The sequence below is a fragment of the Salvelinus namaycush genome, chromosome 36, assembly GCF_016432855.1.
Source record: "Salvelinus namaycush isolate Seneca chromosome 36, SaNama_1.0, whole genome shotgun sequence".
NCBI classification, from domain to species: domain Eukaryota; kingdom Metazoa; phylum Chordata; class Actinopteri; order Salmoniformes; family Salmonidae; genus Salvelinus; species Salvelinus namaycush.
In genome coordinates this window covers 18,930,981-18,948,740 of record NC_052342.1, presented here as the reverse complement: position 1 = coordinate 18,948,740, position 17,760 = coordinate 18,930,981, and the positions used below count along the sequence as shown (strand labels likewise).

The window sequence follows — 17,760 nt, the reverse complement described above, 5'->3', positions numbered from 1 at the left end:
CACATATTCTAAATCAGAACCGTCCAGAGTAGTGATGCTTGTCGGGTGGGCGGGTGCGAGCAGCGATCGGTTGAAGAGCATGCATTTAGTTTTACTAGCATTTAAGAGCAGTTGGAGGCCACGGAAGGACTGTTGTATGGCATTGATGCTCGATTGGAGGTTTATTAAGTGTCCAAAGGGCCAGATGTATACAGAATAGTGTCGTCTGCGTAGAGCTGGATCAAGGAATCACCCGCAGCAAGAGCGACAACGTGATATATACAGAAGAGTCGGCCCGAGAATTGAACCCTGTGGTACCACCATAAAGACTGCCAGAGGTCCGGACTACAGGCCCTCTGATTTGACACACTGAACTCTGAGAAGTAGTTGGTGAACCAGGCGAGGCAGTCATTAGAGAAACCAAGGCTGTTGAGTCTGCCGATATGAATACAGTGATTTACAGTCGAAAGCCTTGGCCAGGTCGATGAAGACGGCTGCACAGTACTGTCTTTTATCGATGGCGGTTATGATATCATTTAGTACCTTGAGCGTGGCTGAGGTGCACCTGTGACCAGCTCTGAAACCGGATTGCACAGCAGAGAAGGTATGGTGGGATTCGAAATGGTCAGTGATCTGTTTGTTAACTTGGCTTTCGAAGACTTTATAAAGGCAAGGCAGGATGGATATAGGTATGGAACAGTTTGGGTCTAGAGTGTCACCCCCTTTGAAGAGGGGGATGATCGCGGCAGCTTTCCAATCATTGGGAATCTCGGACGATATGAAAGGTTGAACAGACTAGTAATAGGTGTTGCAACAATGGCGGTGGATAATTTTAGAGAGGGTCCAGATTGTCTAGTGTGAACGCTGCGTGTAACCCATCCGGTGTCAGGATACATAAAAAGCAAGGTCTGTTAACTTTCTTTAATTATGTTTAATTACCGCAAACAATGAATGGCAAATGCAATTTTCGTATATACGGGTTCGCTGTTTCACCGCGCAGGATGAACAGGGAACTGGCAAGAAGTACGTAAACAGCTGTTCTTATACCGTGATGACGTCGTTTCAACGCGTCTGTTAGCCTATCACAGTAGAGGCTGGGCTTGGTTTAGACTTTGCCCCCCTTTGCTGGCCCCTTGGCCCGTTCCTTTGTCCGCATCTGGTTGCTGGGTAGATTAGCTCCGTCTTGGGTCTGTCGATTCTACACTAAAACAGTTCCTAATATGGTATTGTCCAGTATTCTAACCTCCTGGTTGGTCTAGAGAGATGCACCCTTCCCCTCTCCAGACTGTCCACAACTTTTATGGCCTGTGTTGGTCAGTCCTTACACCTACACACACACCCCCCTCTGTATAGTTTGTGTATGTGTGTAACAAAACAATATTCCTCTTCAACCAATATGCTAACAGGCTATTATGCATAAACATAAATCCTAACACTAGCCCAGCTGATTTGTACGGGTCCAGGTTTTGCTTAGGCAAGTAGCTGCGGGGGATGCGGAGCTGTTGGCCGGGGTTGGCGTAGCCAAGAGAAAAGCATGGCCAGCCGTAGAGAAATGCTTATTGAAATTCTCGATTATCATGTATTTATCGGTGGTGACAGTGTTTCCTAGCCTCTGTGCAGTGGGCAGCTGGGAGGAAATACTCTTATTCTCCATGGACTTTGGTGTCCCAAAACTTTTTGGAGTTAGAGCTACAGGATGCACATTTCTGTTAGGAAAGCAAAGGCTAGCTTTTTCAAACTGACTGTGTATTGGTTCCTGACTTCTCTGAAAAGTTGCATATCGGGGGGACTATTCAACGCTAGTGAAGTACGTCACATTATGTTTTTGTGCTGGTCGAGGGCAGTCAGGTCTGGAGTGAACCAAGGGCTATATCTGTTCTTAGTTCTACATTTTTTTGTAAACGACACTGTTACAAATAATTCCCTTCCGCAGGTAAACAGCCAGGCCCATTGGTATCGTCAGCTTTTATACACTGGGTGAGAGACCACACTCCACTGTTGACTGCAAAAAGTTGAAGAATTAAGGTAGGCCTAAAAACACCAATTTAAAGGTAATTTCTTTATTATGTAACATGTTAATATTATCCTTTTTTTGTAAGATTTTATTTTTAGTCCTTTTTTTTACGATACAAAACATACACATACCATTGACGACATACAGACACACACAAACATCCATAACATCACCCCTGCACAGACCCACCTGCTCACACCCCATCTCACTTTCAGCCACATGGCCTCTAACTGCACCATTTTGTTTCTCTCCGTCCACCACACACTTTCAACATTTACACAATAAAGCATTTGGCATTTCCATGGTGGTGTTGATGCAGGATTGGTTGATTTCCAGTTAAGTATGTTTTTTCAAGATGATTGACGAGAAAAGTATTGTCCAACTCATTGCAGACAGATTAGTTAAACGTACAATTACACTTTGTAATACTTCTATCAATATAATGTAAATCAATGAAAATGTAATGAATTCAATCCAAAAGAAGATGCAATCTGGAATTTTTGTTTGCAAAATGTTTTTTATGGAATTGAAAATTAAACTCACAAATGGGAGTGGGCAGTTTTCACTCTGCAATAACCTACACAATTATCAGTGTGCTGTAGATGTGAGCCTGACTTACAGGTATTGAGTAGAAATTCTGTGGCAGTGATAAACAGTAAATGAGTTGGGGTTTTTAATGAGGGAGTGGTGGTATCCTGGCATCTTTTGGCGACTGAAAACAGCAACACTGCAAATAGCAAACAAACATGTATAAAGCAGAAACAATCCTGACCATTTTTAAAATGTATTATCAATCATGAACAAAATCATGTAACATCAACGTGATAAGTTTGTGAACGTGATAAGTTTTCGCTCTTCCCTTGTACTTGATTGATGAATTAAGGTCACTAATTAGTAAGGAACTCCCCACATATGGTTGTCTAGGGCTTAATTGAATGGAAAAACCAAAACCCTGCAGACACTCAGCCCTCCATGGAATGAGTTTGACAGCCCTGCCTAAGCCCATATAGCCCATCTATCCTATTTAAAAAGGACTCAAGACAAACAGAATTTCAACATATTTATTAGTGACAAGTGCTTTAACATATATACAGTAAATCAAATTGCCTAGTACACACACATGTTCAAATCAAAAGCCTATTGCACAGAAATGTGTGGACAGTCGCATGCATCACAAATTCAGAACCGCTGGACAACAACATAAAATAAAGCACTGATCATTGGGAACAAGATCAGAATGACTGCTAAGGCTTAATCCATGAATTAAATAATTAAATGGGTAGCCTAGCCTACAAAACTAAAATAATCCATATGTTCAAATCAAAAGGCCTGATTAACATGACATCAATAACACAGGCACATCCAGAGTCCCCGGTGCTGACAGATTCACAAATCAGAAGATGGATTAGTATTTAGTTTAAAAGCTCTCAAGCCCAAGAGAACAAGAAACACCTTTCAATGAGAGAACAATAAACACCTTTCAATGAGAGAACAATAAACACCTTTCATTGAGAGAACAAGAAACACCTTTCAATGAGAGAACAATAAACACCTTTCATTGAGAGAACAAGAAACACCTTTCAATGAGAGAACAAGAAACACCTTTCAATGAGAGAACAATAAACACCTTTCATTGAGAGAACAATAAACACCTTTCAATGAGAGAACAATAAACACCTTTCATTGAGAGAACAAGAAACACCTTTCAATGAGAGAACAATAAACACCTTTCATTGAGAGAACAATAAACACCTTTCAATGAGAGAACAAGAAACACCTTTCAATGAGAGAACAATAAACACCTTTCAATGAGAGAACAAGAAACACCTTTCAATGAGAGAACAAGAAACACCTTTCATTGAGAGAACAAGAAACACCTTTCATTGAGAGAACAAGAAACACCTTTCAATGAGAGAACAATAAACACCTTTCATTGAGAGAACAATAAACACCTTTCAATGAGAGAACAATAAACACCTTTCATTGAGAGAACAAGAAACACCTTTCAATGAGAGAACAAGAAACACCTTTCAATGAGAGAACAATAAACACCTTTCATTGAGAGAACAATAAACACCTTTCAATGAGAGAACAATAAACACCTTTCATTGAGAGAACAATAAACACCTTTCAATGAGAGAACAATAAACACCTTTCATTGAGAGAACAATAAACACCTTTCAATGAGAGAACAAGAAACACCTTTCAATGAGAGAACAATAAACACCTTTCAATGAGAGAACAAGAAACACCTTTCAATGAGAGAACAATAAACACCTTTCAAGGAGAGAACAAGAAACACCTTTCAATGAGAGAACAATAAACACCTTTCAATGAGAGAACAGAAATATTTTTCCATACTGAGAATGCGTCATGCGCGATTGTGTTTCCTGCTATTCTATGATTTCTTTCTTTCTTCTTCATGGCGTTTGCATTTCGCCACCTACTGTGCGGTAGTGTGTTCAATCACGTTACATTTGTGATACAAAATACAAAAGGGGGGAAAAATAACAATTTAACCACCAACCAACCCGACGCCTATATACCAAAAAATACAAATCTCAAAACATATTTTAACTCTTCTGCAGAAATCTAGTACTTCTCTGCAGCTATAATAAAATTATTTATATGTTTAAAGATAATGATTAAATAATTCTACCCTGAAACCTAACTATTAGGGATTATAGTTTATGTAGCATGTATAAGGAATAATTAAAGTATTAAACATAAGTCCGACTAAGGTTCAGAAGAGACTTGGGTGTGAGAGAAATGTGTATGAAAATACTGAGAACAGTTCAACTGTGTTTGACTCGACCTGGCTAGAACGCTGAGAAACTTATGATAGGACAGGGAGTACTTCTCAAGGTCTCTCTAATCTCGGGGGAATGGTACTGTCGGCTGGGTAGTGATACACAGTGGTGAGAACTCTGGAGATGGATACAACTCACCTACTGTTCGTGTGTATGTATGTGCGTAGGATACTCACTGTTTGTGTGGAAGTATGTGCGCAAGTATAAAATGGATGTCTTTGTATAATGGACATCAGAGTGCTCTCGTGAATAAACGTTTTGACTATTGTAAGCTGGGAACTCTTGTCTGTTTCATTCAACCAGAACCTTACAAACTCTGGGTTGCAGACTGAGTAGATTAATTTAAGTTTATGAACATTGATAACAAAAGCTACCATCTACACTCATTAAAAACCCAAGACTCCATTTCACTACTTTGACCTTATCTGCTCTTGTATCATGCCAATGACCTTGGAGGATAGGACACCACCACTCATCACACCCTGTAAAATCTCGTATACCCAAATACTTCTCTGCAGCTGCCACATCTATTTTCTGTGATTTACGTTGCATTTCTGCGGTACATTTGATAACCATTGCTATGACTGCGAAGAAACCAACCTTACTGAAGCATAAATCCCTCATTGGCCTATTCCTCTGTGCGGGCACAAATCTACTACTCACTGATATCCTCTTAGGATGCCTCACCCTTGACCCATCTTCCTCTACAAAAGTTATAACAGGACATCTGATATATCCTAACATGACTTTGTCGTGTAGAGACTCTGACTCCAAAGGACTGACAGTGGCTCCTCTATTTTACCACGCTCCCCACCGGGTCTGCCCGTCGCACCAAACGACGGGCGTCACAAACGGCAGGAATTTTCAACTTCAATTGCTCCACCTCCACACTTAACTTAACCCCAGAAATCACTAATTTCAATGGCGCCCTGTTCATAAGAGCAAAGAAAAAATATATCTTGACCCAAGATGCATGACACGGAGCACCTGCTCCCTCTGATCAGAAGAAACACAAACAACTATCACCTGTCCACTACAGATTACCTTCACTGATTCAACAAACAAACACCCAACTCCTTTCCCACCCACCCTGAAACTACAAATCGATCCACCAAAAGGCAAGGATCCAAAAATGGCACTGCTACTGGACCAGATTCTTCTTCATCATGTCCATCGATGCCAAGCTCAGGTTCCAAATGCCATTTCCCCTACAGAACTGTGGTGCCCTGCTCACTCTGTTTGCACTTCTTCTTCGACACTCCATCTCCATTTTTATCACCGTCTTCCTCAGATTCAAATCTCTGCTTTCCTCATGCTCTTTATCCTCTTCCTCTTGAGTCTACATTGAACATACGTTTTAGTCCAGGACTAGGCTTAGTCTGTGTCCGGGAAACCGACCCCAAAAGTATACATTTTTCTAAATGTTGCATACTATTAAACTTGATTATTTTGCATACTAAAACGGCCTACTATTTAGGACTCAAGTATGGGTATTCTGACACGGCCAGTAATTTAAGTACAATCCAAAAATGAGAGTGAATTTTTTGGGGGAAATACTTTATAAAACTTACAAATGAGAATATTGTTATTTTAATCCTACAAACACATTACTCCCATTCACTGTTTATGATTGATCACACATTTTTATGGTTAGGCTACTTGATAATAAGAATTTTAATTTCGACCTCCAATTGTAGTACGGTGTTCGAAGATTTGGGTAAAATAAAGTGAAGGATCAAGTACTTTTCTATTACTTATAAATTTCACATTATGCAGTGTATTTCAAACATGATGTTGTTGCCATGTGTAGCATTTTGAAAACGAATCAGGTAGTATCTCAATGTATTCTCAGTCTAGTAGCGTTACATTTACAATTTAAAACTATTTTAGATTAGGAAAAATAACATAACAGGGTCATGGCATCAGTAAAAAGGTTTCCCAAGCCCTGATAAATATTTAACTATCCTCTTTTCCCTTTTCTTGTCACCTAGGAGACTGGAGGTAAAGAAACAACGGTGACCAAACACCATCACACCATGGAAAACTACACAGATTATTATCCTCTGTATCCTGACGATTACTATTACAGCCCTGACGATGACTATAACCGCCCTGACGATGACTATAACCGCCCTGACTCAGGGGCCATTGTAGCGTCAGTGCTTATTCTCCTTAGTATTCTCCCTGTCTGTTGGATTATCTGGTTTGCCTGCTGTAAACTCCGCGAAAGAGCACTTGTCACAGTCTTTCTTGTGTCCCTCCTTATCAATGACACAGTGCAGCTGATCACTTCCTTTTTTGCTGTGGGAATTAAACTAATGGGTATTTCCTGTTATAGTTCGTGCCATGCATTACTCCAACTGTTCATTCTGTCAAGATTCTGCGGTCAGATTTTTCACCTGCTGGTTGCTCTGGACAATATATTCTGTCTGAGTCGTACACGGTCTTCCACTCCACCGGGGTTCAAGCTTAAGTGTTTCTTCTATCTCCTCTCTGCAGCTGTTTGGCTCGGCTACATTGTAATTGCATTTTTAGTAAATGTGGATGTTATGAATAATTATCTTTGCTATATATTTTTAAATTTCTTTGGAGTTTTGTGCACAGCTGCTGCAGCATGTATGATGATCCTAAAACCATTGAACCCCACCAAAACTAGTCAGAGTTTGAAGGTATTAGCAGTGGCCATGTTAACTTATGTGATACTCTATGTTCCTGATTCCCTCTACTGGATAATACAACACTACGGATCTGCTTGGACAGATGGGTTTAGATATGATTATTTTTTCCTCTACCTGCCGTGCCTGAGACCCATCACTGACTGTGTCCTGTGTTGGTATATCTGCAGGGCACATCGTATAGAGTGGAATGAGGTAGGCATACTACCCAATTCACTTACCCTCGATTCCTCTCATTCTGTCGTCGCCTTCTCAAACTGCATTGGAGGAGGACCATTGGGAGGGACCTCCAATACTGGAGGATGAGAGATTATGGGATGTGAGGAATCAAGGAAAGATACATTGTGATAAAGCCCAGTACTGAAGGCTATTTGAGGGCTAATAATCATTTGAAGGAGTGGAGGCTGGTGGGAGGAGGTATAGGAGGACTGGCTCATTGTAATGACTGGAATGGAATAAATGGAACTGAGGCTAACATGTGGTTTCCATATGTGTGATGTGTTTGATACCGTTCCATTAATTCCCTTTCCCTCCCATTAAAATGAGCCCATCCTCCTATAGCTCCTCCCACCAGCCTATACTGGAGTGATAAGGGAGAGATCTGGGGAATTTGGAATGGACGATACCTGTGTAAAATGTAAAAAAAAAAAAAAAAAAAAGATATACAAAAAGAAACATTCTGTTGTAGTTGTGTTTTGCTCGAAGGCCGGAGTTAAATCCGACTGCGGGTTGTCAACAATGCAGCTTTGAAAGGCAATTTCCAATTGAGTCGACATATGCAGCGGTTACCGTGAATGAGATCTCCGTGACCGCGGGAACTTTAAAAGCTGCATTTTTGATAACCCACGTCGGATTTAATCCCGGACTTGCACTTGTCTTTTTCCTACTAGCACTGGGCTTTGCTGATAACTGCTTTTAATGGAGAATGTTTTTACTTGCAATGACTTTTGACCTACCTTAGATGAATGCACTGACTATAAGTCACTAACCTCCCACAACATTGACCATAGTTCATTCACCTATTGTTTATCAGTTACATCTTTTATTACATGATTTGGAACATATCAAGACGTTTTTAATCAGTACAAACATTCATAATTATAATAAACAATGATGTAATTAGCAGGATTTTTTGTTGTCTTGATTATAACCTTTATTATATATTTTCCTCATGAACATGTAAACAATCATTAAGTTTTCCCCACCATGTTGTGTCCTTGTTCAGGACCTAGAACAACAGTACCATAGAGAGAGAGAGGGCATATCTTTGCATCCTTGTAACAATGGCTTCTATGACAGTATGGACAGCACAATTTCGGGGCATCGTTGGCTATTCATTATATAAAGTAATAAAAACATGTTTAATCACAGCAAAAAATTGTGTTTATTATATGTCTTCATATGTAAATGTTACATTTCATAACTCTGATCCAGGGTCATTTTCCCAGTCGAGAGCTTTGGTCCAGGCCTCCAGGGAGTCTCACTCTCCTCCTGCTCCACAGTCACCTGGTAATGAAACATGACAGACAATAAAACATGAACACACTGCCCCCTATAGCTACATGTTTTTTATTTATATATATATTTAAATGTAACCATTATTTAACTAGGCGAGTCAGTTAAGAACAAATTCTTATTTGCAATGACAGCCTACTCCAGCCAATCCCGGATGACTATGGATCAATTGTGCGCCGCCCTATGGGACTCACGGCCGGTTGTGATACAGTCTGGAATCAAACCAGGATGTCAGAAGTGACACCTCTAGCACTGAGATGCAGTGCCTTAGACCGCTGCGCCACTCGAGAGAACCCCACAGGACAACATTCATCACAGGAACAGCACTCAGATGGGTCAGTGTACAGCAGTGGTCAATGACACCTGGTCATTGAGAGTTTACAGCGTGGTGGAGGTTTCGTTGGAAAATATCAAGAAGTATTTAATCAGTACAAACATTACCAGTCATAATAATAATAATAAACAATTTTGCAACTAACTACAACAAACTTTTTGGGGGGTATTGAATATATTGACAAAAAATATGGCTTAGTTTTCTTTATTTACTCACCCCACAGCCATCCTTAGCATCGCTGCTAGTGAAACAATGGGAGTGGTATGGCCTACGACAGGATGCTTCAGAAATAATGCCCAAATCCTTTAAGTTACTTTAAACCAAAAGGTATTACACCCAAAATATCAAAATAAGTTGCACATAAAGAATATTGGAGGATATTATAGAACTTATGGATCTTCCTGTTCACTCCTCCATCTGTAGTGTCCCCCTGCTCTGGCTAAAGGGGGAAATGGGTCGATCTGAACCATAATCACAATGTTGTGCAGGGTTTTAGCGCTCCATCACTTTTATCAATTAGAGACATTTTATGAATTATATTTAATTACCACTGAAATTCAATTAAAACGATAGAATGACAAACCAAATAAATATGTAAAGCAGCCTAGAGGTAACCAACTCACTGGGTGCTGACTGCAGGAAAAAGTGGCGAAAATAAATGTCTCTTTCCTGGTCCAAAACGCCCGGCGCTCACTTTGAGCTGGCACAGTTTTACATAGAGCCTCCTCCTTTTCCCTCCAAACATAACGATGGTCATTACAGCCAAACAGTTCTATTTTTGTTTTTTCATCAGACCAGAGGACATTTCTCCAAAAAGTACGATCTTTGTCCCCGTGTGCAGTTGCAAACCGTAGTCTGGCTTTTTTATGGCGGTTTTGGTGGAGTGGCTTCTTCCTTGCTGAGCGGCCTTTCAGGTTATGTTGATATAGGACTCATTTTGCTGTGGATATAGATACTTTTGTACCTGTTTCCTCCAGCATCTTCACAAGGTCCTTTGCTGTTGTTCTGGGATTGATTTGCACTTTCGCACCAAAGTACGTTCATCTCTAGGAGACAGAACGCATCTCCTTCCTGAGCAGTATGACGGCTGCGTGGTCCCATGGTGTTTATACTTGCGTACTATTGTTTGTACAAATGAACGTGGTACCTTCAGGCGTTTGGAAATTGCTCCCAAGGATAAACCAGACTTGTGGAGGTCTAAAAAAAATTCTGAGGTCTTGGCTGATTTCTTTAGATTTTCCATGATGTCAAGCAAAGAGGCACTGAGTTTGAAGGTAGGACTTGAAATACATCCACAGGTACACCTCCAATTGACTCAAATTATGTCAATTAGCCTATGAGAAGCTTCTAAAGCCATGACATCATTTTCTGGAATTTTCCAAGCTGTTTAAAGGCACAGTCAACTTAGTGTATGTAAACTTCTGACCCACTGGAATTGTGATACAGTGAATTATAAGTGTAATAATCTGTCTGTAAACAATTGTTAAAAAAATTACTTGTGTCATGCACAAAGTAGATGTCCTAACCGACATTCCAAAACTATAGTTTGTTAATTAACAAGAAATTTGTGGAGTGGTTGAAAAACAAGTTTTAATGACTCCAACCTAAGTGTATGTAAACTTCCAACTTCAACTGTATGTGGTAGTGGCGTAGGGGCCTGAGATCACACACTTAGTGGGTTGTGAAATCTGTTATGAATGTATTGTAATGTTGTATAACTGCCTTAATTTTGCTGGACCCCAGGAATAGTAGAAGGAATAGTTATGGGGATCCATAATAAATACAAATACAAAAATCCGATGTAACAAGAACAGCCAAAGACAGAAAACTCTACAAGGGGTTGCTAAAACGGCTGTCCTCAAAACAGTTTGTTATGGACTTGGGGATCATGTATGACAAAGTTAATGAACTCTGTCTGATTGTAGCCTATGTCTTTCAAGATGACATAGGCCTAATGATTAATGTGTATTTTACATAATAGAACCTGAATATAATAGCATAGTAGGCCTATATTACTGATACACCAAAAACAACCCCAATCAGGCAGGCTGATTTGTCAGACAGACATTTGTTGAGCTTTTAGGATGCTTGCTGAAGCCGAACAGTCTTTTTTCCCTCATGTGGCTAAAACTCAACAGAGAGCGCCACTAGGCAGGATATATACTTTGAAACAAAATACAAGAAAGACAATAGTTTTAAACCATTTGCTCTAATTCGCTCATGAAACAGTAATTCAAGAATTTCTAAATGCATATTCCAATGAAACTGATTCCCTAAAAAAAATACTAAGTTATGTCAACTTGATTCAACCTGATTCAAGTCATAAGTCCTCTCAACTTACATTGTTTTGCTCAGCTGATGGATTTTTCATTGTTAAAAACACTTACATTTTTACATTGTAAATACTAGTGATTTCATATTGCCAGGATTCACAGCTGCACTCAGACATGCATGTTGAGAGGACTTACCTTAATATTTCAACAGCTACTTGCTTGAGTCTTTTTTCTTCTAACAGTTTGTAGTGCAAAGGTTCTGTACATTATACTGAATAAAACCCTTAAAAGGTGCTCAACTAGTAAAACATTGGCTAGTAAAACAAGTAGTCCCAGTCTTGACCAGACCCAAAATCAACAAACAGTTCACACAGGACAATAATTCACCATATTGAGTCTCGGTATTGAGTGGAGACAACCAGTTTAACAATCTCTTTCAGGTCCATCAATATATCTATCCTAACTAGAACACGCTATCATACATGTCGATATAGAGCATTCCAAACATGCTCAATGGGTGAAATGGCTGGTAAGTATGTAGGCCATGGAGGAACTGGGCCATTTTCAGCTTCCAGGAATTGTGTACAGATCTTTGTGACATGGGGCTGTGCATTATCATGCTGAAACATGAGGTGATGGCGGCAGATGAATGGCAAGACAATGGGCCTCAGGATCTTGTCACGGTATCTCTGTGCATTCACATTGCCATCAATAAAATGAAATTGTGTTTGTTGTCCGTAGCTTATGCCTGCCAATAACATAACCCCACCTCCACCATAGGGCACTCTGTTCACAACGTTGACATCAGCAAACCACTTGTCCACACAACGCCATACATGCTGTCTGCCATCTGCCTGGATATGGAGGTCCTGGGCTGGCATGGTTACACGGGGTCTAAGGTTGTGAGGCCAATTGGACGTACTGCAAAATTCACTAAATCAATGCTGGAGGCGTGCAAACGGCAGTCAACATGCCATTTGCACGCTCCCTCAAAACTTGAGACATCTGTGGTATTGTGTTGTGTGACAAAACTGCACATGTTATGCACATGTTATTGTCCCAAGTACAAGGTGCACATGTGTAATGATCATGCTGTTTACTCAGCTTCTTGATATGCTACACCTGTCAGGTGGATGGATTATCTTGACAAAGAAGAAATGCTCACTAACAGGGATGTAAAACAATTTGTGCACAAAATGAGATAAATAAGCTTTTTGTGTGTATGGAAAATGTCTGTGATCTTTTATTTCAGCTCATGAAACATGGGACCAACACTTTACATGTTGCATTTATATTTTTGTTCAGTATAGGTGAACATGGGTCGACATTCTGCTAATTTTCTCATTGATGAAACATCTGATCTCAATACATTTTTCTGTTTCCAAAACTAGAATATATTAAGAACACAGTGCACTAAGTTTTATGGACTTGACGCATTGCCAAAGTTTAAAAAAAGAAGTGTTTTTTAGAATGAGTGCAAGGTTGAAATGAGTTTGGGCACATGTGCACTTCAAAGAGGAAGCGTTCCCTAATGAAAATATGCAAATAGAAGGCTCAAGGTCATTGGCCACAGATTTTTTTTATTTTTTTATTTAACCTTTATTTAACCAGGTAGGCAAATTGAGAACACGTTCTCATTTACAATTGCGACCTGGCCAAGATAAAGCAAAGCAGTTCGACACATACAACAACACATAGTTACACATGGAGTAAAACAAACATATAGTCAATAATACAGTGAAAAAAAAAAATAAGTCTATATACAATGTGAGCAAGTGAGGTGAGATAAGGGAGGTGAAGGCAAACAAATATATGTATAAATAAATAAAAATATAAAAGGCCATGGAGGCGAAGTGAGTACAACACAGCAAGTCAAATAAAAACTAAAAAAACACTGGAATGGTTGGTTTGCAGTGGAAGAAAGTGCAAAGTATAGACAAATAATGGGGTGCAAAGGAGCAAAATAAATTAATAAATAAATACAGTAGGTAAAGAGGTAGTTGTTTGGGCTAAATTGTAGATGGGTTATGTACAGGTGCAGTAATCTATGAGCTGCTCTGACAGCTGGTGCTTAAAGCTAGTGAGGGAGATAGGTGTTTCCAGTTTCAGAGATTTTTGTAGTTCGTTCCAGTCATTGAAGATTGAGATAAAATCACGTCAAATGACGTTATATGTACAGTAGCTGTTACGGCGATCCTCCTCCTCTCCATCTTCGGAAAAGGAGGAGTATTGAGGGAACCAAGGCGCAGCGAAGTTTGAATACATATTTATTTAAACAAGACGAAAAACGAACACGAACTACACTTGAAATGATACAAAATAACAAACGACGTAGACTGACCTAAACATGAGAACTTACATAGACACGAAGAACGCACGAAATAGGAAACAGACTACATAAACCGAAACAGTCCCGTGTGGTACGAAATAACATACAGACACGGAAGACAATCACCCACAACGAACACTGTGACAACGCCTACCTAAATATGACTCTTAATTAGAGGAACGCCAAACACCTGCCTCTAATTAAGAGCCATACCAGGCAACCCAAAACCAACACAGAAACAGAAAACATAGAATGCCCACCCAACCTCACGTCCTGACCAACTAACACACATAACAACTAACATAAATAGGTCAGGAACGTGACAGTAGCTTTGATTGGACTGATCATGTCAACATCATACTTTCTAAATCTTAGGTAGCAGTTGTCATCATGAATCAAGTCAACAATCTGCTGGCAAATCCTTTTTAATTCATATGAAGAGAAATAATGACGAGAAATTATAGATAAAACATATCGGTGCTCATCGGCCATTGGACTTAACCATTACACAACAAGTTGGAAATCGCAAATTCAATGAGTGGTTTGGAAGGAATCAGTGACAGTGGCTGTGTGGTCCCAAGTCTGGGATTAAAGGGCTCTTTTCCAAGTTTAAAATGATAAACATTCAACATTAGCTATGCTGTCAATGAAGCATGATTTGTGCCGCGCTCAAAACAACTGTTAACTCAGAACTGTGAAAACTTGACTTCAGTGAGTTCAAGACAACTGGGAAGTCGGGAATAAACTAGCTCCGACTGGGAAAATACATTTTGAACGGTATTCGGAATTATAAATCCAGCCTCTTTCTAGAGCTACGACCTGAAGATCAATGACGTCATCATGATTCAACCTTGTTTTTTTCAGAGTTCCCAGTTGTTTTGAAAGCACCATAAATCCAGAGAATACCAGACTCTGATGACAAACATTTGCCACGAAGGACCGCCGCACCCCCTTCCTGTTCAAGTTAGCACAACAAGATGAGTCCAAAAATGTTTTGTATATTGCTGCATAAATTATGTAATATGCCAGGGAAATATGTATACTGTAGCTAAGAAAGTATTACAAAGTGTATGTTGTGTAGTAAGATGTTAGTAGCCTATGTGCCTCACCCTAATCATTTGGTCTATTAATCCCTCTTAATTTCACCTACTGTTCTGATTTGGTAGCTTATAACCTTTGTTAGAGAAATGTCATCATTGAATATTGGAAGAGCTTTCATTGTCTGCTTATATTCCCCCTTTAATTATCCTACAGTTCTTACTTCGTGTACAGGGAGAACATTGTAAGAACGGCCCAGGTTCTGAATTCTGTTGCTGTACATTTCAAAAGTAGTAAACAAATAGTTATATTGACTATGTCCGTCCTAGCTCGCTCATGAATGTCTTAATCGAAATCATGGATTGCCTCTTCTCCACTTGTCGTCCCCTTATGCCATAGTTTGTACAACTCAATTGTCATTAGAAACCACATTTGTTTAAACAAGTCAGCCATATCAGCTATGTTTTTTTAAAAGGCAGAAAATGAGGCTGAATGAACTCTTTTGCTGCCAGAAAAGGCTCCGCTGATAGCCAGGTGTAGAGTGGTAAGATGTTGGGACTGTTGTTGGGACAGCTTTATGTAGGCCCTAACAGTTTGTTGGCACCGGTTGTCACCGTTATGGTGCAATGCATGTATTGTTTAGGGTTGTGTTTTATAGTGGCATTGCTGGCATGCATCCCACAAATGTTTATTATTTGTCCCACCAAGATTTGACATGCTAAAATCGCCACTGAGTAGGGTACTATGGAGCATTAAGGGAAGTGAGGGTATGAGGTCGAATCCCGTTGAAGACACTATTTGGATTATAGTTTTATGTGAAAGCACACTTTCTGTACTGTTGTTCAAATAATTAGTTTTATTTACTATAGTATAAGCTTCTGTGTTAAGCATCCTAAATAATGCCATAGATTCCGTTTTTGAAAAATAGTAAACTTGAAGGAAAAAAAGGGAAGCATGATGTGAGATACAAACCTGGTATTCCATCTGATTATACAAAGGCAACGACTTACTGCTGTGCCACAGAGTACAGATGAAAACAGTGAAGAAAACAAACGTCTGCTATTTATTGCTGACCAGCAGATGTCCCTACTGTGCATTGTTAATGAAGCCCAGCGTAATGAACCGTTTTCTGGCAGAAAATGATGAAAGCGCAAAAGCCTTCAGAAAGCCTCGGTTTCCCATTACTAATAGTTACTAGCCAGCCCACTCCAGACACACTGTTGAATAATACATGCAAAACCAAACCAAACCAGTGATTATCTGCTGCATTTAACACAATTATGTGTCCAAAAACAGTATAAAATTATTTTAATCAAAAGGTTTATAACTTACAATGTTGTGTATGAAATATGCAAAAATTATGGTTTAATGGCTGCAGGTGCAAATTTGTAGCAGGGTTGCCAGGTCAAGCTAAAGTTTCTAGCCCAATGACCACTCAAAACCTGCCCAAAAGGCCTGAAAACGAACCCATTTTTTTTTCAAGCAAGAGAGGAGTTGAAATATTTATACAATACAACTTTTTCCAAAACGTTATCGAAACAATTAAGAAGAAATATAATAATAACTTGTAATGACGTTAGAAGCAAAATTAGGGTTTCCTCAAAATAATAATTATTCCAAGCTATGACAGGACATAATAAAGGAGTTCGAATAGGTGGTGTGGTGGCTTATTTCTGCTTTACCAAATGAGGAGAGTTACAAACTTCACACACCAGTCAGAGTTATACTTAAACTATATTTTTTATAATAATAAGAGCTTTGCAATAGCCTTTTGACTTTCAATGATGCGCCATCTCTAATGAACCATTGAAAGTACCAACAGAAAAGTACAAAGATCTTTTATAGCCAAGATACACCCCTCTCAACTTACATGACGAACAACAGATACATAGAATGGTCACAAGGTTAAGATTTGTATGAAAGATATCTATAAAACATAGCAGACAGCAACTGCTGTGTCAACAGTTTTCATTGTAAAGACCAGTGTCTGGCCCTCCTACTCCAAACTGGAACCCGACTCACCCTGGTACGGTATAGCACAAAAAACATTACCTCATGTTATCTGGAATGCTCTTTAGGCTTTATTACCCAAAGACATCGTAAATCTCCTCTGTCAGTGCTATCTCATAGAGGCCCATCCTCAGTGGAACACAAACACAATACTCTATTCTGTTGAATAAAACAACCATTATAATGCAATACAAGCATTATAACATAATCTTGCAATTTTCCACGACAGTAGCAAGAGTAAAGAGAATTCGCCCTTGGTACGTGGCCAATATACCACGGCTAAGGGCTGTTCTTAACTTCTGTGGGATAGGGGGCACCATTTTCACTTTTGGATGAAAAGCGTGCCCAGAGTAAATTGCTTCCTACTCAGTCCCAGATGCTAATATATGCATATTATTAGTAGTATTGGATAGAAAACACTGAAGTTTCCAAAACTGTTTGAATGATGTCTGTGAGTATAACAGAACTCATATGGCAGGCAAAAACCTGAGAAAAAATCCAAACAAGAAGTGGGAAATCTGAGGTTTGTAGTTTTTGAACTCAGCCCCTATCGAATACACAGTGGGATATTGGTTATGTTGCACTTCCTAAGGCTTCCACTAGGTGTCACCCGTCTTTAGAACCTTGTTTGAGGCTTCTACTGTAAAGGGGGGCTGAATGAGAGGGGATTGAGTCAGAGGTCTGCCAGCAGCCTCGATCTCAGTCATGCGCATATCACATGAGAGGTAGCTCTCGTTCCATGGCTTTTCTACAGACAATGGAATTCTCCGGTTGCAACATTAT

The 17,760-nt window shown here is 39.6% G+C and overlaps 1 protein-coding gene across 1 annotated transcript; it reads left to right on the top strand.

Moving 5' to 3' along the window:
* Positions 1 to 1,912: 1,912 nt before the first annotated feature.
* On the top strand, positions 1,913 to 7,873 carry LOC120030146. Its single transcript, XM_038975473.1, has 2 exons — positions 1,913 to 2,004; positions 6,795 to 7,873. The coding sequence occupies exon 2, from the start codon at positions 6,840 to 6,842 to the stop codon at positions 7,782 to 7,784; it is 945 nt and encodes a 314-aa protein (XP_038831401.1). The 5' UTR covers positions 1,913 to 2,004; positions 6,795 to 6,839; the 3' UTR covers positions 7,785 to 7,873.
* The last annotated feature ends 9,887 nt before the right edge of the window (positions 7,874 to 17,760 follow it).